At 42.1% G+C, this 24,162-nt stretch overlaps 1 protein-coding gene across 1 annotated transcript in view; it reads right to left on the bottom strand.

Moving 5' to 3' along the window:
* Window positions 1–24,162, bottom strand: part of LOC117522679 (microtubule-associated serine/threonine-protein kinase 3-like) — a 105,935-nt gene that overhangs the window by 52,710 nt on the left and 29,063 nt on the right. Inside the window, 5 exon segments of the mRNA XM_034184130.1 lie at window positions 16,119–16,124; window positions 16,605–16,645; window positions 16,648–16,676; window positions 16,862–16,882; window positions 23,190–23,262. Of these exon segments, the coding sequence (XP_034040021.1) occupies window positions 16,119–16,124; window positions 16,605–16,645; window positions 16,648–16,676; window positions 16,862–16,882; window positions 23,190–23,262 (170 nt within the window).

Consider the following 24,162-nt stretch of genomic DNA (forward strand, 5'->3'; position numbering starts at 1 on the left):
CACATGCAACCTTAAAGACTTTCAGCTGAAGCAGATAATTGGATGGCGTCTGCATTTAAGTCATGTGTGATTCAAGCAGAACTGCCGGGAACTCGACCTTGTGATGTTCGTTTGTGAGACGCTGAGGACCGCGCCTGGGTTTGACACATCGAGCCCGTGAAGCAAGGAAGGGTGAGGGACACATGCTGTCAGCACACATCAAAGGTGATTAAGTGTTTGACTAATTGTTGATAGTAACTTGGTATTTTGTTACGCAGTAAACTTGAATTGTGATGAGGATTGTGCAGCTCGCTTCTCACTGCTGTGGCATGCGGACAAGTGGTCCTCCACCTGTTGTGAGAAGCTGCTTATTTGCATAAAGCTTAAAATACAGACCTGAATGTGTTGCTGATAGTGTGTGTCTTTTGAAGGATATTAGTTGTAACTGCTAACTTACCTCACCTCTTCTATGCTTCGCAGAGAGTCGGTTTGTCGTGTCCACCTGGGGGGTGTTTGGCGGTGGTAGTGGGTCCAGGAGCGTCGGGCTTCGATCCTTTTGGGCGCTGGAGAGCTTGCCAGCCTTCACTCCACCAGAAGGATGCTATTTCTGTTTTTTTTTTTTACACTTTTTATGCACTAGTGGGTGAATTAAATATATTGTTTTTGGAACCGCTTTTCTGGTTATTTGTAGCGCTGGGTTCCGTCTGACGCAGGTCCGCTCCTCAACCCGCGTCGACACATAACAGTAGTTCCCGGCCATTCCATAATGGACCCAGTGGCAGAGGCGGTTCCTTTTGCCGAAAAAATTCTAGAACACTTGGAGAAAATATGGGAGCAATTACAGCTTCTCGCAAACCAAATTAAACAAACAGACGCCCGTGTTACGGAGCTTGCAGCGCAAGCCGTTCTGCTTCCTGCTGCGGCACCATCGATACTGGTGCAGATAACTCCGTCTCCCAGAGATTCGGCGTCCGAACTGATTGTTTGTCGTCCGGAGCCTTATGCGGGAGACGTTGAAGCCTGTGCTTCGTTTTTGATGCAATGTTCTCTGGTTTCTGCTCAGTCAAGTTGGAACGCCGCAGCTTTACGAGGAATGTTTGTAGATGGGTTAAATGAGTCATTAAAAGATGAGCCGGCAGACCGTGACGAGCCAAACGATTTAGATGAGCTAATATCGTTGGTGATTTGTCTAGATGTTCGGATGAAGGAGCGTGGACGCGAGAGAGGACGCCCATCAGAGCGGGTTTTTCCGTCTCGGGGCTTTCCCCGACACAGATATGGGCCGCCTCTTCTTCGCCCCACTGAGGCTCCTCCGACGGGACCTCTGGCTCCTCCTATTGACGAGCCCATGCAGCTCGGACGAGCAGAGATTACTGTATTGCCCCGACATAGAAACGTCAAGAAAAATAATGGTGACGTATCTCCAGGTGTTCTGGGACAGGCAAAATACACATAAGAAAAAAAAAAAAAAAAAAAATCTAGTACGGGTTAATGTTTGGTTTTCTTTAAATAGGGGTTATAAGTTGTTTGGGGAGTCAGAGGCGTGTCTGGTGGAGTGCATGTAGGCGGTTAGAAGCCCGTCTGGGCTCACTTAATTGTTACTTTTTCTGTGTTTTTAGGTATTTCTGTTTGGGTTGTTGGGTCGTTTTATTTGTTGTTTTTTATTTCCCTACATCCCTAACCCCAACCTCACTTGCCCCAAGACCGTTTGTCTTGTGGGTTGTGGGGTGGTGCAGGTTGGTCACGCTGAGCATTCTCAGAAGACCTCTGCACCTAGGGGGGGGGATGTCGGGCGTTTTTCTTGGTTTGGTTAGGGCCCGGTTCCACTCCAGCCTCGGTGAGCCTTTGTACCGTTCGTCATTGGTGTTGCCGGGGTGTGGTGCAGCGGAGACATACCTCAGTCGGAGGGGTGGGCCGATCTGTTGCCGTTCACCATTTCGGTAGTTCCACCCCTCCCGAGAGGCTGGGGTATGGTCGAGTTGGGGCACCGGACGTCTTTCCGGTTCTCCGCTGTGCCTTGGGGTTGGGGCTGGGTTAGTTTTTCCTGTTCCCTTCCCCGGCTTAATGTTTTGAGCCGTTCGCCAAGACTGAGCCGCCGAGGGGCTCTGGGAGGGACCTGGGGTCTTTCGGGGTGCCGGGGAGGGTAACAGGGTTTACGGTTGTTTTATATCCCCCCGGGGTTGTTTTTGGTAGTCCTCCGGGGGTTGAGTTTTGATTTTGTTCTGTTTCCTTCCGGGTTCCACCTCCAGGGTTGATGGGACGGTCCTCTGGGGGGGAATTGGCTTGGGGCCAACTAGCCAAGTGTGGCCGGGGTCTGGGGTTCCGGGGTGGGTACCTCCTGGGGTTGATGGTACGGTCCTCTGGGGGGCGCCGTTTGCTCCATGTATACCTGGGGACCTTTGTGGGATTCTGGTTCTGGCTGTTCCTCCTGGAACTGGCGCTAAAGGCCTTCTGGAGGGGGTTGGGCTCTGCAGGTCGTTCTGGGGGGGTTTGTTTGTTATTTTTCTTTTATGCATTTATGTTTGTAGTGTGTTTGTGGGGCTGTGTTGGGTTTTTGCGTTTGGGTGTTTTTCTTTTCTTCCCGGGGTTGGATGGGACGGTCCCCTGGGGAGGTTTTGGGTGGGTTTTGTGTTTTTTCTTGTGTGTTGGATTATACTAGGGACTGTTTTGGGGTTTTTGTTGATGCCAGCCGGCCTTCCAGCTGCGGTGCCCTGTCCTGCTGTCTGTGGTGGACCTTGGGAGCGTGGTGCTGTCTGCTTCCTGACGAGGACCCCGGAGGGAGGTGATGTTCTCGGGCCTGGTTTGTTCGGTCGCCGGGAGGCTTCCCGTTAAAGGGGGGGTACTGTTGTGTGTTGGGGGGTGTGGCTGGATATTTTGGTGTTCTTTTATTTTCTTTGCTCTCCAGGTGGCATGAGAACTGATTTGTCTGTGGAGAAGGTGCTGGCTGAAGAATCCTTCACCCTCATCAACATCATGTGCAGCACCTGTGAATGGTGCTCACATGCAACCTTAAAGACTTTCAGCTGAAGCAGATAATTGGATGGCGTTCTGCATTTAAGTCATGTGTGATTCAAGCAGAACTGCCGGGAACTCGACCTTGTGATGTTCGTTTGTGAGACGCTGAGGACTGCGCCTGGGTTTGACACATTGAGCCCGTGAAGCAAGGAAGGGTGAGGGACACATGCTGTCAGCACACATCAAAGGTGATTAAGTGTTTGACTAATTGTTGATAGTAACTTGGTATTTTGTTACGCAGTAAACTTGATTGTGATGAGGATTGTGCAGCTCGCTTCTCACTGCTGTGGCATGTGGACAAGTGGTCCTCCACCTGTTGTGAGAAGCTGCTTATTTGCATAAAGCTTAAAATACAGACCTGTATGTGTTGCTGATAGTGTGTCTTTTGAAGGATATTAGTTGTAACTGCTAACTTACCTCACCTCTTCTATGCTTCGCAGAGAGTCGGTTTGTCGTGTCCACCTGGGGGGTGTTTGGCGGTGGTAGTAGGTCCGGGAGCGCCGGGCTTCGATCCTTTTGGGCGCTGGAGAGCGTGCCAGCCTTCACTCCACCAGAAGGACGCTATTTCTGTTTTTTTTACACTTTTTATGCACTAGTGGGTGAATTAAATATATTGTTTTTGGAACCGCTTTTCTGGTTATTTGTAGCACTGGGTTCCGTCTGACGCAGGTCCGCTCCTCAACCCGCGTCGACACATAACAGATGACCTCTAATTTCCTGCTTTTAAACTCAGATAAAACTGAAGTTATTGTACTTGGCCCCACAAATCTTAGAAACATGGTGTCTAACCAGATCCTTACTCTGGATGGCATTACCCTGACCTCTAGTAATACTGTGAGAAATCTTGGAGTCATTTTGATCAGGATATGTCATTCAAAGCGCATATTAAACAAATATGTAGGACTGCTTTTTTGCATTTACGCAATATCTCTAAAATTAGAAAGGTCTTGTCTCAGAGTGATGCTGAAAAACTAATTCATGCATTTATTTCCTCTAGCTGGACTACTGTAATTCATTATTATCAGGTTGTCCTAAAAGTTCCTGAAAAGCCTTCAGTTAATTCAAAATGCTGCAGCTAGAGTACTAACGGGGACTAGAAGGAGAGAGCATATCTCACCCATATTGGCCTCTCTTCATTGGCTTCCTGTTAATTCTAGAATAGAATTTAAAAATTCTTCTTCTTACTTATAAGGTTTTTAATAATCAGGTCCCATCTTATCTTAGGGACCTCATAGTACCATATCACCCAATAAGCGCGCTTCGCTCTCAGATTGCAGGCTTACTTGTAGTTCCTAGGGTTTGTAAGAGTAGAATGGGAGGCAGAGCCTTCAGCTTTCAGGCTCCTCCCTGTGGAACCAGCTCCCAATTCGGATCAGGGAAACAGACACCCTCTCTACTTTTAAGATTAGACTTAAAACTTTCCTTTTTGCTAAAGCTTATAGTTAGGGCTGGATCAGGTGACCTGAACCATCCCTTAGTTATGCTGCTATAGACTTAGACTGCTGGGGGGTTCCCATGATGCACTGAGTGTTTCTTTCTCTTTTTGCTCTGTATGCACCACTCTGCATTTAATCATTAGTGATTGATCTCTGCTCCCCTCCACAGCATGTCTTTTTCCTGGTTCTCTCCCTCAGCCCCAACCAGTCCCAGCAGAAGACTGCCCCTCCCTGAGCCTGGTTCTGCTGGAGGTTTCTTCCTGTTAAAAGGGAGGTTTTCCTTCCAACTGTCGCCAAGTGCTTGCTCACAGGGGCTCGTTTCGACCGTTGGGGTTTTTACGTAATTATTGTATGGCCTTGCCTTACAATATAAAGCGCCTTGGGGCAACTGTTTGTTGTGATTTGGCGCTATATAAATAAAATTGATTGATTGAATTGATTGACTGACATCATCAAACTACGCCCTGAGACGTATACCTCCATGTTGGATGGGAAATGGCTGAAAGAAATCAACTGTTTACGGAAGCTAAACGTTCCTAAATTCCGCAACCTAAGAGCAAATCCTTTTTCTGTGGTGAAGTCAGCGAAGCATAGGTATACGATGAACAGTGTGTGGACTGGCCTTTAGGACCTGTATTTTTTATGGATGTTTTCAGAGCTGCTGGCATGTGAATATGTCCCTGATATTCAGTACAGACATCTAGACCTATTTCATGAGGGATAAAAATACTCTGTTGCAGGGTTTTGTGAAAAAGATCATCATTAGACATGTCTCAGATCATCACAGCAAAGGTGAGTTGCTTTGTGCACAGTTCTGTGTTTTAAATGGTGGCAATGAAAATCATGTGCATCCAAAGTGCACGGGTTAGTTATGTTGTTCCTCCTGTTTAGCGATACGTACAGGTAAAATACATGTTACTTTTCAAGCCAAGGAATTTGCTTTAATGATTGTCACTGTTTTTTCACAAACGCGGGGGTTTGTGAGTTTACCCCGGTGTTGCAGACCGAACGGTCCCCCCCCCCCAAAAAAAATCGGACCCCCTGATGAGACGCAGTTCACAGATTAACACCTTGTTTCTGCTTAAAGCTGCCTCCAGTCATCATCTATATCAGCGACAGATATCTGAAGCTTTTGTACAACAATCATTTCCACATAAATTCAGCGTTATTCCATCATAAAAGACAGCGGAAATGATCAGAGTGCCGCGGCTAAATGAGCTGCTAGCTGATGCGTTCACTGTGCATCAGTCATTTCAAAGCATCACGGAATTTCGCTGAGTTTCTGCTTAAAACAGACTTTAGAATGATTTAAGAGGTTTTACCTTTATCATCTGATGGTTAATGATCCCATTAATCCATTTAATTGCATTTGGTGAAGAGTCTCAGACATGCTGCTGTGGTCCGAAATGACGCATGTGCAGATGCAAAAGGTGGACCGACTTTTAAGGGCCAACCGTTCGGTCTGCAACACCAGCATTCATTCACAAAATGCTGGTTTGGCTTTAAACGATCGTTTATAAAACTGGATGCTCCGGCAGGCTTATAACATTAAAAACCATGATATGCGAGCTTTTTTCTGTTTGAGTCTAAAACTGTTGGATTCATGTTCTTGTAAAGTGGGCTGTCTTGTCGTCCACTGTGTGAGAGCTGACAATGCAGTTTAACGCCCCGTTTACACATAGACTTAAACCTCTCCCGGAAGCGTCCCGGCAGAGATTTTGTCCCCTCCGGGCCGTTTAGGGATCACACGCCGTAGTTAAACCGCACACGGGGGTGTGGTTTGGTCGAAAAAATTATTCAACATGTCAAATAATTCCGGGAGGCTCCCGGATGAAGTGGCCTGAAGACGGAGACAACGCGAACAACGCGTTTGATACTTTTTAATTCACCGTGTCATCCCGCCCCTTCCTGTAGTGCCGCAGTTTACACCGCTGTAATTGCCGGCCGGCGTTGGTATCCCTAACCAACGGCGTGTAAAACAATGATATAGCCCACATCGCGTCCTCAAAGGCGTTTTAACCGGCGACAGAGGCAGACAAAACGCGGCGCGAGCGGACGTACTGCTTTCTAAACGCCACCGTCCCGTTAATGGCGTTCCAAATGGCCGATAGGCGGCGGTCAGTATAAAAACGCTAGCACGTGCATGCAGGCCTCTCACTCGAGGCCAGCTCCAGATATTTTTGCAGAGAAGTTCCAGGTATACCTCCTAAAATAAAATTGGCAGCAGCAAGGACTTACCAAGAGGTCTGGTTCAGAAGCATAGGGTAGTTCTGTGGTGCAGACAAGCAACACGTTGAGGAGGGAAAAAAGGAGAAAAAAAGAAAAGGCTGAGAGATGAGATCCCTGTCACTCCCTCCCCCTGCACTGACAGCTGCTTCAGCCTATTATACTCTGGGGGTGGTGCCTATAAGCAAAAGTTCCTGAGTAACGCAGGATTTGCCTGGATAAATCCAGCGGTACACGGGCATTATCGGCGGCAGCAGAACACCGCCGTTCTCACGCGCGTCTTAACCTGCGATTGTAAAGGATAGAACTGAGTATTAACCCCCGTTGCCTGACTGTGCCGGATGCTACGGCGTCAAAAACTCTGCTTTATTCAGCGGATTTAGCGGCGTTTTATCCGCATATTTGCGGCTAGTATGGCGATCAAAACAACCGGCGAAAATGCTCCGCCCCTTTCCACCTCGAAAACAGCCAGAACTACTGCGAACTTCGGTCTACGTACTACCCGCGGACAAAACCGTCTATGTGTAACCTGGGCTTAGGATGTACGAACACAGCTGTTGTCGCTTTGTTTACCATACAGCATGCAGGTGTCGCCGACCAAACAGTCCCCTCTAAAAATTGAGTATGAGATTGACTCTGAGTCTGACTCTGTACACCCAAAGCGATCAAAGGGAATAATGTGATTATTAACCATCAAATGACAAATCAAAACCTCTAAATTATTCTCAAGTCAGTTTTAAGCAGAAACAAGGCAATAATCTGTGAATCATTACTGACACTCAGAAATGACATAGGCGTAACAGCAGCAGCACGTCGGGCTCAGACATGCTGCTGTGGCGCTCTGATCAGTCCCCCATCTTTTATGATGAAATAATACTGAATTTATGTGGAAATGATTGTGGTACAAAACCTTCAGATATCTGTCTCTGAGATAGATAACTGGAGTACAGTTTTAAGCATATTTCTTGAGCATGTTGTATCCATTGCCAGCTTGCTGGGATCATCACGGCATTGCTGCTGCAGTTGGCAGTGTTCGGGGGCAACACATGGAGGTGGCATGTGGACTTTGCCCCATTCGCATTCCAAAAGAGAAGCAAAAAAAAAAAAAATACTACCATCTTTGCTCAGAGTAGCAAATAATAAATGACCAAAATCATACATACATCTAAATATGAAGCAAAAACATCTGAAGAAGCGTGAGCAAGAAATTGGTGCTACACAAGAGCACAGGGAGCAATTAAATAACATATTCATGCTGGATCAGGAGAACCCAGAACTGCCACCACAATTCATGGACATCCTGACAGGGCGTCTTGGCAAATTAAGTTAGCTGCCAATTGTCTGGTGGCCCGGTACACACATAACACGTCATCAAATCGCACAATCCCACGGTGTCTGCTTTTACAAAGATATTAATGCAGCTATGTAAATATTCCCATGCGTACGTAACAGCAAAACAACAACCCCCTCCACATTCTGTGGGTTTCACTCAGAAACACGAGGTGGAATAATGTTCCTGCCATCAAGACTGTATGTAAAAGGGACAACTGACTCGCTCATTATTACCTTCTTAAAGGCTTTGTGGTTCCACTGCAGATCTAAATTAGGTGGTGACACTCAACAGAAGCTGAGCTCATCCTGGGAAAACCATAAATCCATCCTAAGCTTTACAAACAGACTCAGTCATCTTTAATCTCCTGCCTCCCTCGTGCAGCATTTCCTCGCTCACTGCAGGCTGCCCTGTTGTCTTAGCCACACAGGCACGCTTTCCTCTTTCCAAAACAAAATATGTGCCACGGTGCTTGGAATTTAAGACAGCTTCAATCTGGGCTGGGATCTTACAGTGGTAGACAGGAAATTTTGCAGAATAAAATTTACTCTGCTGGGATAGCATTTGATCCCAGTCTAAATAGAGTAAATTACACTCTATCTTAGAGTGAATCGCAACCATCCAAACCCTAACACTGGTCCGCCCTGCCTCCACTGTGCATGTGTCATGCTGGAGCCCAGCCGCCCGTGTGACACAGAGTCCTCTCCAACCCTCACCCAGGCTTTAAACGGTAATGCCTGAAATATCCAATGCGCAGTGAACGCTTCAGCTAGCAGCTAGTGCAGCCATCGTTCCCTCGTCTGTTATTATGGAATAATGCTGAATTAGCGTATAATTCACTATTTGGACTGGGATCAAATGCTATCCCAGCAGAGTAAATTTTACTCAGCAAAATTTCCTGTGTATGTAAAAGTTTGGGTAAAAGTCAAACACACTGATATTTGAGAAGTTAAATGAAGTTTATAGGACTTACAGAAAGTGTGCAAGTAATTCTTTAAACAAAATTAGACAGGTGCATAAATTTGGGGCACCCCAACAGAAAAAAAATACATCAATATTTAGTAGATCCTCCTTTTGCAGAAATAACAGCCTCGAAACACTTCCTATAGCTTCCAATGAGAGTCTGGGATTCTGTTTGAAGGTATTTTGTACCATTCTTCTTTACAAAGCATCTCAGGTTTGTTGGTTTCCAGCATGACAGTCCGCTTAAAATCACACCACAGATTTTCAATAATATTCAGGGTCTGGGGACTGGGATGGCCATTCCAGAATGTTGTACTTGTTCCTCTGCATGATGCCTTAGTAGATTTTGAGCAGTGTTTAGGGTCGTTGTCTTGTTGAAAGATCCAACCCCGGTGCAACTTCAACTTTGTCACTGATTCATGAACAATGTTCTCAAGAATCTGCTGATACTGACTGGGATCCATGTGACCCTCAAATTTAACAAGATTCCCAGGACCTGCACTGGCCACACAGCATGATGGAACCACCTCCAAATTTTACTGTAGGTAGCAAGTGTTTTTCTTGGAATGCTGCGTTCTTTTTCATTCATGTATACCGCCCCTTGTTATGTCCAAATAACTCAATTTTAGTTTCATCAGTCCACAGCACTTTATTCCAAAATGAAGCTGGTTTGTCAAAAATGTGCATTAGCATACCTCAAGTGACTATTTGTGGTATGTACGCAGAAAAGGCTTCCTCTGCTTTACAGCATCTCCTTGTGCAAAGTGCGCTGTATCATTGAACAATGCACAGAGACACTATCTGCAGCAGATCATGTTGTAGGTCTTTGGATCAGGTCTGCAGGTTGACTATGACTGTTCTCGCCATCCTTCGCTTCAGTTTATCTGAGATATTTTTTGGTCTGCCACTTCAGGCCTTAACTAGTACTGTGCCTGTGGTCTTCCATTTCCTCACTATGTTCCTCACAGTGGAAACTGACAGCTGAAATCTCTGAGATAGCTTTTGTATCCTTCCCCAAAACCATGATGTTGAACAATCTTTGTTTTCATGTCATCAAAGAGTTATTTAGAGGCTCCCATGTTGCCACTCATTAGAGAGATGCAAAGAGGAGAAACATTTGCAATGGCCACCTTAAATACCCTTTCTCATGATTGGATTTACCTGTGTAAGGAGGTCAAGGGTCAATGAGCTAACCAAACAAATTTTGTGTTCCAATAATTACTGCTACATGTATTCAAATCAATAAAATGACAAGGGTGCTTCAAAGTTATGCACCTACCCAATTTTGCTTAATAATTATTTCACTTTCTGTAAATACTAGAAACTTCATTTCACTTTTCAAATATCAGTGTGTTCATCTGCTATATGATATATTTAACTGAAATTTCTGATCCAGACAACCAATGATTTATAAAGAAAAATCGTGAAAATTATCGGGGTTCCTAAACTTTTGTATACAACTGTATCTTTCACTGGAGGAAGAACAAATAAAAGTGTGGCACATCTAGCTGGAACAAAGAGAAGACCCTAAATACACATTCACACGTTTGTACTCCCCCTCCCCCCCCCCCCCCAAACAAAAATGCTGACATGTCGAAGCTCCTCCATTTTTTGCTTCCCTCGGTGGGTTGTCCCGAGAACTAACTAACTAACTAACTAATCTGCACAGCAGTGTAGATATTTCTACACATTTTTATCACAAAAGCATTTCTGAACCCCATCTGTTCCCACGTGCTTTTGATATGGTCTCTGAAATCAGATGATTCAAAGGTACAAAGTGACACAGAAAGAAAAGTGTTATCTTCAGAACAGCAGAAATCAAACCAGATCTGTGTGGATCTAAAAAAACCCAAATTGATCAAGTCCAAAATGCATAAATGTGACAACCTAATATGGAAGTTTTGCTGTACGGAAAGGCTGCACGGTGGATCAGTGGTTAGCACTGTTACCTCACAGCGAGAAGATCCCTGGTTTGCTTCCCGCCGGGTCCTTCCTGTGTGGAGCTGCATGTTCTCGCCGTGTTTGTGTGGGTTCTCTCTCTCTCTCTCTCTCTCTCTCTCTCTCTCTCTCTGGGTGCCCCCCCCCCCACTTCCAAAGATATGCAGGTTAAAATTGACCATAGGTGTGAGTGAGAGAGCAAATGGGTTTGTCTTTATGTGTTGTTCCTGCAACAGACGGGAGGCCTGTCCTGGGTGTTAGTTCCCTGCGCCCTCAGTGACCTTTAACTGGAACAAGGGGGTTCAGAAAATGGATATTGTGAGAAACATGGAGCACATTCCTGTCTCACTGGTCATCTCCCAGGAACAGCACAAGACTGCTGTTCAGTCTGTCCAATCTTTAAAGCTGTATGGCCTTTGGATTTTAAGTCATAAAAATAAATTCCTGTGGCACCACAATAATTTTATTCCTTAGCATTTAAATAAGGAATCCATACTATTAGATTGTCAATATGAGCAAATTTGGACTGTCGGGAAACCCTCGTCGGTTAAAATTCAAGTGATCAGACACCATGACCTAGATTTGGTAGCGACGTCATAGATCATGTGGGGGCTCCCTGTGAGCTGTGCGAGGACGTTGGGAAGGAAACAAACCGATCTCACAAATGACAGACATGGAGGAGAGGAGAGCTAAATGTGGTAGACCTGCTCAAGTGACTGAAAGTGCAAGAAAAAAAAAAGAAAAGCTGAGGAAGAGAGAAAGCGAAGGAGGCAGCTGATAAACACTGGTAATCAGAGGATGCTGGTCAAAGGTTCAAGAGAGGATGGCTGTGGAAGGGACAGAGCAGCTCTCTTGCATGGCAGGTCAGGACAATGTTTTACAAAAGCTTTTTGTTGACAAGCCCGGACAGCAGATGATCGTAAACAAAAACACCAATGGCGTTGTCTGTTGTTGATTAAAAAAAATAACAAAATAAAAAATAATAATTTTAACAGTACAGACAGAAAACTGTCACATAAGTTATTCCTGATAGCAAGGAACAAAGATTTATAATTTATATCAAACTTAACCTCTAGGTCCATCAGTTTTGTTGACAATACAAACGCGAGTCTAACGTGAAATGACTGAGATCATGCGGGTTGTGCTGATCAGCTGATCTTTGCCGGCAAACTGACCTGAAGTGGGTCAGCTCACAGGTAATCTCAAAACCTCACGGGTGCGCACTAGTGTTACTTTTGTCAGATGAGATGAGACAAAATATATTGTCAATGAGCATCTTTTCATGACGAAATCAAGATGAGGACGATACTCCGTCAGTGTTCTAAAACGCTAAGATGAATTAACAGGCATTATTCTTGATGAAAAAGACAAGACTAAATGTTTTGCATGAAATAAGAAATGAAATAAAAATCTCTCTCCATTTTCATCTACAAGCTCTTAGTCCTTGAAAAATGTTTCCAAAATGTGTCACATTGAGCAGAGTTCGCGCTGACACTGTCCTGATGAAAAAATCAAGGATGGACACAATATATAAAATGTACCGAGAATGCAAGGGGGCACCCGCGCATTCAAAACATTCAAATATCGTTTTTTGAAATAACGTCATCTCCGTTTTGTCCTCCGTCTCCTGTCTGCAGGAGGTGTCATCCTGCCGTGTGTTTGAGCATATTCCTGTAAAGGCCACTACAGCGGACACCAGCCTCCAGAAGGCTAACTTACATTTTTTCTTACAAATTAGGAACCTAAAAGCCAAAATATTTGTGTTTAATCACAAATTACATTACACCTGGTCAAAAAAAAAAAATAATAACCATGCTGTAGAGTAAATCATTTACATTTACACTCTGTCTCATGGCATTAAAGTGTCTGATCGCTCTCCGAGGCTCAGATTAAAGATACCGTATGTTAGTTTACATTTACACTCTGTCTCACGGTGTTAAAGTGTTTGATCTTTAGTGTTAAAGTGTTTGATCGTTAGTGTTTGAAATATACAAAATTATAAAATATGAAGTGTGCAACATCTTTAAATTGGCTGAAGTTAGGCTCTTACAATAGACAAAAAGTAAGTCCCTTCGGCTGCTCCCTGTTTGCACTTGGGGTCGCCACAGCAAATCCAAGGTGGATCTGCATGTTGAATTGGCACAAGTTTTACGCCGGATGCCCTTCCTGACGCACTCCACATTACATGGAGAAATGTGGCAGGGGTGGGATTTGAACCCGGAACCTTCTGAACTGAAAACCAAGCGCATTAACCACTTGGCCACCACCCCTGCTCTCTTACAATAGACAAAAATGTTACAAATTCGGAATTTTTTATTTTATTCTGCTTTGCTTTAACAATTTCAAATTCTGCCAATTCTGAACATGCAAATAGAATAATTAGATCCAACATATGTTTCATTTCAAAGACCTGCACCACTACACATGCTGTGGATTTACAAGAAAACCGAATGTCTAATTGTATCTGACAGGAAACCTTGCGGATTTAAAATATAGGGAAAACAGCACAAACTTTCAATCATTCAACAAGTGTATTTTGTCAGGTAACAATAACATTCAGTATTTGAGGTGTGTGAAACACTATATTGACTGAAATGGTCATCAGAATAAGGTTTGTTTTTTTTTTAATTAAGAAAATGAAAATGTCTCCCTTGAAACCAGACTAAATACATTCCATTTTCTTTGATTAAAACTAGACTAAAATTAACAGACATTTAGTCAACTAAAACATGACTAAATACAAAAGATATGTGACTGACTAGTAAGTCCCTTTGGTTGCTCCCTTGTTTTCCTCTCGGGGTTGCCACAGCAAATCTGAGGTGGATCTGCATGTTGAAATGGCACAAGTTTTTATGCCGGATGCCCTTCCTATCGCATCTCCACATAACATGGAGAAATGTGGCAGGGTGTGGGGTTTAAACTGGCAAACTTCCACACTGAAAGAGAGTACACTAACTTGGACACCAGCCCTGGCAGATGTGTGAATGACTAATATGACTAAAACTAAAAAGGACATTTGAAAATGACTAAGACTAAATTAAAAAACAGGTGACAAAATTAACAGGAGTGGGCACACGTGCTTCCTCCTGCAGTTGCCTACATGATGGCAAAGAAGGGAAGAGACAATATCTGCCATGAAATTCCCCCAGATAAATATGTTCTCTTCATTAAAATGAGCTACAATTTTGCAACATGTTATAAAAATAAACCTACATTATAATACTTGGATGCAGACAGAAACAAAACTTTGTCAGTTTTGTGAACTTTGAAGGGTCGTACAGCTTTAACAGAGCAGAGAAAGGCCTTTATGAAGGCTACAGATACATCACTTACCTTTTACTTATGCCCTCTTTAGTTTGGCCTATTTACTGTAACATTTCAGCTGTTTTGTTTGGGTTTTTTGTTCCCCTGGCAGCAAAACAGTGACAGGATTCCTACATCTTAAGGAAAGATAGATTTAGACCTTTTAAAATTCCAGTCCAAATTAAAGACCAGCATTACAATAAATAAAAGTTAGGTGTGGGGAACAATATAAATGGCTGAGGTTAAGGATAAATTTGCCCAAATATTTATGGTAACATTGCACAAGGTATTGGTTTAAGACGCAGCAAAATCTTCCCCGACAGACAAATTTTCATTAAATTTACATTTCCATGTCATCGTGTAAATTATGTAAAGCTAGTTGAATGTGTGTCTGCTCTGAGAGTTCCAGCAACAAATAAAGAGACTTGTAGGTTCCTCTATATCACTGATATGAGAGGCTTTCACTGCGTTACTTAAAAAAAAAAAAAAAGCGTGAGATTTATTTTGATATTTATTTGTCAAAAGAAAACACGAATACCATCCTACTTCCCATGTCTTGCCATTTTTAAGACTTTGGAAATACTGATTTAAGACATTGTAATACCAAGTAAAGCTTTATTTTTTAATCAACAAATTCAAGCCTTTTAAGACTTTAAGGATTCCACAGGACCCTGATAACAAGAGGCTTTACACAGTGTTGAAGAGCAACTAAAAGAATGTTATTCTGTGCACTGACTGTAGGTCATTACACTGTTTAGTCCTCCGCCTTCTACACCCCCCCTACATTCTGCTTCATGTGTGCCTTCACACATACGTCTGCTTACGTGAAAGGGGCTGCAGGGAAAAATGAAGAAGGAAAAAAACTGGAAGAGCAAGGAAGAGAAAGAAAATAAATGAATGTGGAGAAAAATGGAAACTGGAGACGTGTCAGAACCAAGTGTGAGCGAACATAAGGCCCCCAGTGACAGCCACCCTGAATGGGGCATTGTGTGGGGGAGGGCTGACCTCGCTATGTCTCAGCCATGTGGACGGCCATGCAAAATCAACAGCCGCCACAGAAAACCCGGCGATTGTTGTTATGACTAAGTGCAGATTTAGTAATAACTTCAAGACAAAATCTCAAGACAAATCACCACAACCCTAACCACCAAAAATTTTACAGACAGCTGGCGAGGAGTAGCTGTTTCCATTTGACTTCTTCCTGAAAGGAAAACATTAAGTGAGGGAAACGCGAAGTGTTTGCAGTCCCTGCTCATTACTGATGTCATCTTAGAAAAACAAATTCATTTTAAACAGACCCGTGTTATTTTATTGAATTTGCCAAAATTCCTGTACTTCCCCTGGTTCACAGTCATGGCATAAAACACAGCTCAAATAACATCAGGCACATGGTAATTATTGTACAAGTCCAGTCTGTATAACAACAATTTCCTATCACTATATATATATATATATATATATATATATATATATATATATATAAACTGTCCAACTGAAAATTTCCACAATGACTTCAACAAACATATAGGCAAAGGTTGAAGGAAAAACAACTGATCCATTTCCCTGAAGCAGTGGAGCATGTGATAAAACCGTGATGGAGTGATACATCATCATCGGCCGTTTCCTGTGCTGTCCGACTCACAACAAGATCCTGTTTGTGCAGCCGGTTATCCATATGAATCAACCATGACTGAAGCAATGCAGACTGTCGTATACACTCAAGTCCACATGCAGTCAGGTCTACAGGTACCACACACCACAAAACTCACCGGATCACTGTTTTAAGTCATGGATCAAGTCGTTTTTCAGAATGCTCAAATTAGCCAGTCCAACAGGACGGCACCAGGAATGGAATCAAGATGGTGGCTCCACATTGTGATAATGTTCAGCCATCGTGAATGGATTGATGAAATCTTCCAATGCACAACACTAATCTTGAGTTCTCTTGGACGTTTAGAACAAATTTAGGTAATCCTACAGCTTTACTGTGATTCTCACTTGTCTCTTTAGCTAAAAGCATCAGTGAAATTAATGTAATATAATGCATTTGGGCCACAACCTTCAGTGACATTATGGTCCAATCCCAACAATCCCTTCCACCCAACCACTTTGCAAAATGAGACAAACAGTGAAGTAGTGGGACTGGTCCAAATCTGCCTGGTCCCAAGCTTCTTAACTTGCTTGTTGTACCATAAATCTTTTGAAGATCTTTGGCTCTTTCTGGCCCCAAACTATGCCAAGTATTCACCGAGTTGATTTTACAAGTAACTGCTTCAAAGTATTATTCATTTTGTCAGTGGAGTAGAGAAACATCAGATACCTGAAGAACAGATACCGACAGGAGTTATGAATGCAGAAAGCACAAAAAAACATAATCGCGAGACAAAAAAAAACCAAATCAGCTTACCTGATACTGATGAACTGGGAGCATTGGTACAGTATCCAGAGGAGGGACAGAGGCCACTGACCACCGTCGCCCATCTGGTCTGCAGAGACATATTATACTGCTCAGCGGTCAGTCCACAACACAACTGACATCCACAACTACGGTTTTTGAAACAAGCAATTTACATGCAGTCTTCCAATTACACATGCGTTTATGAAACTGGAAAATAATTCAATGTTCATTTAAAAAAAAAAAAAAGCTGAATACAGTTTTAATCGGACTCACTTTTCATTACGGGCCAGTTGGCTTGTAGACACAAAAACCACACACACACACAGGGAGGACAAAGGGGGAGGGATGAGAAGAAAATTAACAGTGTTTCATGAGAGTGACAAGCATGTCTGGCTGTCCTAACCCTGATCATCTGTCAGTCACACTGAACACCCGCCAAGCTGCTATCATATCGCAACAGTCAAACCCTGCATTTTAATGCTGATGTTTTCCCAAGCTTTTTTGCTCAAACTTTGGTCATGTTTGGATAATTCTGGTATTTACAATGCACACACTATTAGCATTAGCTCCTCCTCCATTGTGAGCATAGTCACAGCCCTATTCTACACTCAAGGGGGCTGTACGCACCAACGTTAAAGGGTTGGGTGGTCAAGGTTCAACAAAATAAGCTCTTCTGAGATCCATCCAGTAGGTTAAAAAAGAAAGTCAACAAATAAGTAGTGCATGACATCAGTTTGAGGCAACTTCTAGCTCCTATTCCAACTTGGAAATGTCACTGCTGTACAACGAATACATTCTTATTATGAATTATATAATGGGCTGAGTGGATTCTTGTCATTTCATTGGTGGCTTGTATGTCACGTGACATGGATTATCCGTACCATCTGCCGTTGTGTTTCATTTACCGTGCAACAGTTCTTTTTAGCGTGTAATTTTGTTACTATAGGAAATGGGCTATTGCACGCCCCAACCACCACGCATGCTCACAGTAACAGGGGCGGCGTTTAGCTAAACATTGGCGGAGTTTGTTTTGCTGGCGGACAACGAGGTGAAGGGAGCTACTTGACAATGCTAGTTCTTCTAACACAAAAACAAATCCACCATGTCGTAAGCCGTCTGGAGGCATGAAGAGCTGTTAGGATGAAGAGGATGAACTAAGAATGACAAGCTGGACAATTTTCTGACTCGATTTAAAACAACGATATAAAATAAAAATTAATATTTTTTTCATTCCTTAATGGAAGGAATATTACATTCAGTGAAAGCAGCTCGGCTTTGCCTCATTGAATGGTACGTACTCAAGCATTCATTATTTGTATACTATTCAATGCTATAAGATTTGGTGTGATACAATGCAATCCAGCACAATTCTCTGTTTATTGTAGACACTGATTTTCCATGAAAATTTAGACTAAGCGAAAAGTGGTGCTGATTGCCTTCAAATACATATTTCATGAAAACCGGGGTCCCTCTTCAGATTTACAACAGTGCTGCTGCATGTTAGATCTGCCTTTGCTTGCTTTTGCCCACCACTGGGGGCAGCTTCACATGCAATAGCAGAAAGTGCAACACAGAAGAAGCCTACATTATCAAGGCAGCTGTTATGAGCATTGCATCATTTTCCTGTTCTAAATCAGTACAACAGTAATAAACTGTGAACCAAACATAAAGCTGAAACAGGTACATTTATCCAATATACCCCCTACCACTATCAGACATGTTGATTTTGGTTTTTACCTCACAAAGAAAGTTCCTCTGACCAGACTAATGAGAGCTTTGCACTGACCTTTGAAGTTTTACAAGAGTCTGAAGACATAGAAGTAATAACTTAACTCAACTGGTTTGTATTCAAATATAAATTCAAGCCATCAACCAGTTCACAATTCATTTAGATTATGATTCAGGCATGGCCGTTTCAAGGCATTTGTGGGCCCCAAGCAAAATGGACTCGGAGGGCCCCCCTAGGCCTCACCACCCCGTATGTCTGCCCAAATCCTACACAAACTACAGCACTGACACACTGTTTAAGCTTGCCTTGTTGCAACGGGCCTGGATTCAGGAGTCCACGTATTGAGGCAGTGTATCAGTTTATGTTCTTTTAGTTCCTGGGGTTCTCACGTGCCTGTGTCACTTACGTTCCATTGTTAGTCGTTGACTCATTTTCTATACCTGCTTTGTCCAATCAAGGGTCAAGGGTTATGGAGGGCTGGAGCCTATCACAGCAGTCATAGGACGTGACATAGGGTACTCCCAGGACAGGACACCAGTCCAACACAGGGTAGACATATACACTAAACAACACTTTTGTTTTTGGTCCCATTTTTCATGAGCTGAATTCAAAGATCTAAAATATTTTCTATATACACAAAAGACCTATTTCTCTTAAATACTGTTCATAAAACTGTCTAAATCTGTGTTAGTGAGCACTTCTCCTTTGCCGAGATAATCCATCCCACCTCACAGGTGTGGCATATCAAGATGCTGATTAGACAGCATGATTATTGCATAGGTGTGCCTTAGGCTGGCCACAATACATTTTTCAGGCTCTCTGACAGACAGACTGAAAAACAGCGAAGAGGTCCGCGTGCACATTGGGTAAGTGCGGTGAGTGATGATGCTCCATTACAGAACAGACTCACATCAAGACAGACTGTCTCAATGTAAAATAAAAATAAAGCCTACAAGATCCACTGAGAAGAACAAAGTAAAAAAAAAAAAAATGAACAGGGTACTGACCCTGTTGTAGAATGATTTCCAAGATTAATAAATAGATGTAGTCCATTCCACCAAAGGAGTCCCCACGCGCAGACTGCACACGATCGCCAGCCAGTGTCATGTAGCTCCTCACAAAGTTCTCTCATGATTCTGGCACATTAGATAGACAGTCCATTATCTCCTGAAAATGACGTATTCTGACTTTTTTCCAATGTAAGAAATCCATCTGCACGTCCACGCAGCCTGTAAATACAGCGTCGTGGAGATATTCCACTTGCACGTTCACGGCACGATTAAAATAGCATCCTGCAACACAGATAGCAGCATCATCACATGTTAGATCCAAAATCTGACAGAATCTGAAAAAATTAATAGTGTCGGGGTGACGTGTGTTGCCACCTATCTGTCTGTACATCTTCTGTAACTCCGAACCTTTACTTTCGAATGAAAGATCAGAAACTTCATTATAAGACAAAGCAGCATTTGTTTCACTGTCTGTCGGCCATCGGGATGTTTCTACTTTTCCTAAAATGTACACCATATCCAGAGAAATGCAGAGTAAGACGTTTTCTGGAAATGCACCTGCTGACTCGTAGAGTGTGAGGAATAATTAGCAATAAAATGCATCACTGTGTGCACTAATTATTACAGCATGTGCATGGATAGACTTACAATCATGAATACTTTGATGGTGTGTTGCTAACTGGAACATTAAATAACATTTGACATGTCGTTTTTGTACTTGTTGTGGCTTATTTTTAAGATCTGCAGGATAATTTCTGGGGTTACTTTTCTATTCCATTTTTCCCATTCTTCTTGCAAGAAGGAAGGCATACGTACTTTTTAGGCTGTGTAAATTGGTTTCAGTATCAAATTTAGCTATTTCTTACGTTGGAAGTTCGTCATTAGCATTTACAGGTTTTTTTTTTTTTTAAGAAATACAACTGGACCTTTTGTTTTTTTTTCTCTCACCTTTTTTGGACAACATAGAGGGGTGTCAAAATCTGAATCACATTGGACAAGGTGAGATCACACTATGAAGTGAATGCCCCCAGCCTGATTATATTGTGACTTGGGAATTCAAACTTTTCAACTGAAAATTATGCAGGGGAAACGTAAAAAAAAAAGTCTGAAATCTCCCACATTTTATATTGTCTGTTTGTACATCCTTTTTTCTTTCAAACAAGTTTATTTGCACATTTCTAACACATATGTGTGTCAGTGAAACACAAACATTTTAGATTAATTTCACTAATCAGCAATTCAGCACAGTCAGGCTAGAAACAGTACGACAAGAGTTTCATTTTTTTGTCTTAGGACTTCAGGACACAAGGTCGGATAGGGCTCCGAGTGGAAAGGTTGTGTGCTGCTTCGGGTAATTGCTGCCGCTACCACTATACTAAAAATTTCTGGGGAAAACCCTGTTTAATTTTGGTATGTTGAATTATATTTTATGTGTGCATGTCCTGGGCAGGGCACTGTCCTGCACTCGAGGACAGCCTAGAAACCATCCTTTATGAGGTTGGTGTTACAATGAGCACTCCAGCTTCCACAAATGTATCTTGCAAAGCTTGATGCTGAAAAAGTAAAATGTCTGTTTCCGCCTCTGTGGGAGTAACTCTGGAACTGCCTGCAATTGGACAGTAGTGAGCTATGAGAGAGATGTGAGAAAGTCGTTTGGTGTGTCATCACTGGAACTGAAGAAGCCACATGAGAGGACCAAGGGTTTGGTCTTTAGAGGATGGTGGCTGGTGCAGTGCAGGGAATCTTTCCACAACACAGCAGCACCCAGGTCCAACCTTAGGTGGCTTGTGTCGGAGCCACTGTAGTAGAGCGGTTAAGGCCAACTTTCACAAGCATCGTTCCAGTTTTGAAGAAGCATGAAATTTGCACTGGGATACTATGGGACCTAAGGACCATGGAAACAATAGACCCCAAAAAATTGCACCCCCTGTGGCTGCCATATTGAATTTTAAAATGGCCACTGAAATTGACCAAGTTCTAATATTTCAATTTATGATATTAACGGACAGTAAGTTACAGCATCTATCCTGTTTCCAATATCAGGGTATATTTTCATGAAGTTCTGAATGCTAGTCCTATGGCAGCCACACTGGATTTCAAGATGGCTGCCTTGTTTTTTACTTTTCTTAAAAATGACAGTAATACAGGAAGAAGTGATCAAAGTTTCGTATTTTGGTTCTAAAATACAGTAATATCAATGAAAGTCAACCTCAAATGGTCTTGAGGTTCTTATACCAGTGTTATGTAATAATAAAACACCTATATGGATGCTATGGCACTATTTATGCTGCCAAGCTGCCCAATACATCAGAGATTACAGTTAAGACAGTGCTAAATTTCCAAAGCAAAAGTGCAACTTAAAATCCTATTTAATTCTTTATCTCTTGTTTGCTTAATAATGCTTATCTTTAATGCATTTCACAATGTTTGGCAAGCTGCTTCATGGTATATGGGGTGTCATATGAGCATAGTATATGGAGTGCCATATGAGCCAAATTGAGCCAGTATGGTGTTTGTCATCTATCACATGTGATGTTATAATTTTGAATGTTTTTGTGGCTTTTTGAAAGAATTAGTATAATTTTCTGGGTATTCATGTTTTCTCTGTTTTCAGGTTTTGAATCAAGATGTCAACACAGTTAGGGTTAGACAATCTGTATCAGCTGTTTGTTATAATCTTAATTTTTTTTTTTTTATAAATTTGGGTCAATAATATCAGTTTGCGCAGGTAATTCCTTGTAAATAACACACTTTATAATGAAGTATCCCAGGAGCGATACAGATTATTCCACTATGGCTAAAATAATTCAACTGAAATGTGGAACTGGCATTAGCTGGATATGGCTAATATGAACATATCTTTGGCCTTGTTTATATTCATTTGGCAGCCCACCCATCTATTTACCTTTAAAGTTGCCATGGTGCATGGACATGTCTGAACTAGATTTCTGCCTCCAGGATTTAAACATAGATCTTTATTACCAGTTACTTAATTTGAAAGGTAATTCTCTGATGTATACTCAACATATATGGCAGTGTATGCTAAGTAGGATGCATGGAAAAATAGAAGAAAAATATTTTGACAATAGAGTGAAATATGGCAGCCATCTTGAAATCCAGTATGACAAACATCTAGTAGATGAATTGTGAATGAAACTATTGCAATCACTACTTCATAGATACAAAGGCCTGAGGCTTGAATTTTGAATTTGTCACTAAAATAGCAGAGATAATCAATACTTAATTTTAATTGCAGCCATTTTGGAATCCAATATGGCCGGCATCCGGCAATTAATGTAATAGGTTAATTGGACTCCTCATTACTTATGGGTAACTTTTACAATTACGCTTCCATCTTTACAGAGGACTGATCATTTTCATAATCTTCATTTTAATGGTGGCCATCTTGGAATCCAATATGGCCTCCATCTCACAAAGTTGAAAATGAGTCCATTGGATTCCCTGACCCCAAAAACATGGGTAAAAATATTTTGGAATTGTGCTTTTATCTGCCTTAATTTGAAAGTAAATGGCAAAAATATGTTGAAAATAATGGCCATGTTTTAATCCAATATTGCAGCCACCAGGGGGCGTTATTTTTTGGGGTCTATTTTTTTTTTTCATGATCCCTAGGTCCTATAGTATCACTGTGCCAAGTTTCATGCTTTCTTCAAAAACTGAACGATTTCTTCCTTAACCGCTCCACTACTGGAACATGGCAAGTAAGGATCATTGGCCGCCACTGCTGTATCATCATCGATGATTATTGTTTTTTAATTTGCACTTCATTTTTGTGTTTTTCACACAAGTGAGCTCGAGCACTTTAAAGCCCTATTTAGAAAGGAAATGGATTGTTTCTTACCTGCGTGCAAACTGAAAGTTGGCAGTTGTGCTGGCAGACACATTTCGGGGGCTTTCTGAAGGGCTGCTGCCAGCTGGAAGAGAAAAAAAATATTCAAGCAATAAGAGGGAGTGCTTGTGTAAAGTGCTGTACAGTGCATGGAAAACCATTTCACTGGGTCTTATAAAGGGCAGTCTGTCAGTAAGCCTCCATAATGTTTAGCAATTTCATTTTAAAAATAATCTTGTTTCCTGCAAAATGCTTCACTTCACAATTCAGCATGAAAACCTCTGACGTCTAGTTAACTTACCCCAGATGTAAAGTTTCTGCATAATCAGAGAATCTCATGTTCAGCAGAAAGCATACAGTCCTGCTGTTACCAAACAGCTTTTGAAAGGGTCATTAAAGTGTTTTCATGCTAAACACTGATGAAAGAGGGGGAAAAAAAACCCTTAAAAAAAAAAAAAAAAAAAAAAACACCACCACACCCATGTGTGTCTTTCAAAACAAGTGCAAAGAAGGAATGATTCGTAATAAATCTGAAAACCTCTAGGAAGCTAAAAATGTCTCAAAAAAAAAAAACTTTGTGGAGAAAAACAGATAAAATCTCAACAGGTTTATTAAAGCTGCAATGATAAATCAATTATTAATGAGCTATTGGCCAAGCAGTTCGTACGCTTGTTTCTAGAGCAGAAGGTTCCTGTTTCAAGACCACCCCTGGCCATTCTCCATGAAATGTGGAGTTGCATCAGGAAGGGCATTTGTGTAAAACATCTTGCCAAATGCAACATGCAGATCTCGGCTCTGACCTGATATGGTGATCCAGAGCAAAAAAAAAAAAGGGGAGAGTTGAAGGAACCTACTTATTAAATTAATCAACAACTATTTGGACACTGATTAATCATTTGGAGTCATTTAAAAAAACTGACAAAATTCCTTGATTTCACCATCTCTTAAAAGTGAATGTTTTCTAGTTTATTTTACCAGTTTCTTT

The sequence above is a fragment of the Thalassophryne amazonica genome, chromosome 12, assembly GCF_902500255.1.
Source record: "Thalassophryne amazonica chromosome 12, fThaAma1.1, whole genome shotgun sequence".
NCBI lineage: Eukaryota > Metazoa > Chordata > Actinopteri > Batrachoidiformes > Batrachoididae > Thalassophryne > Thalassophryne amazonica.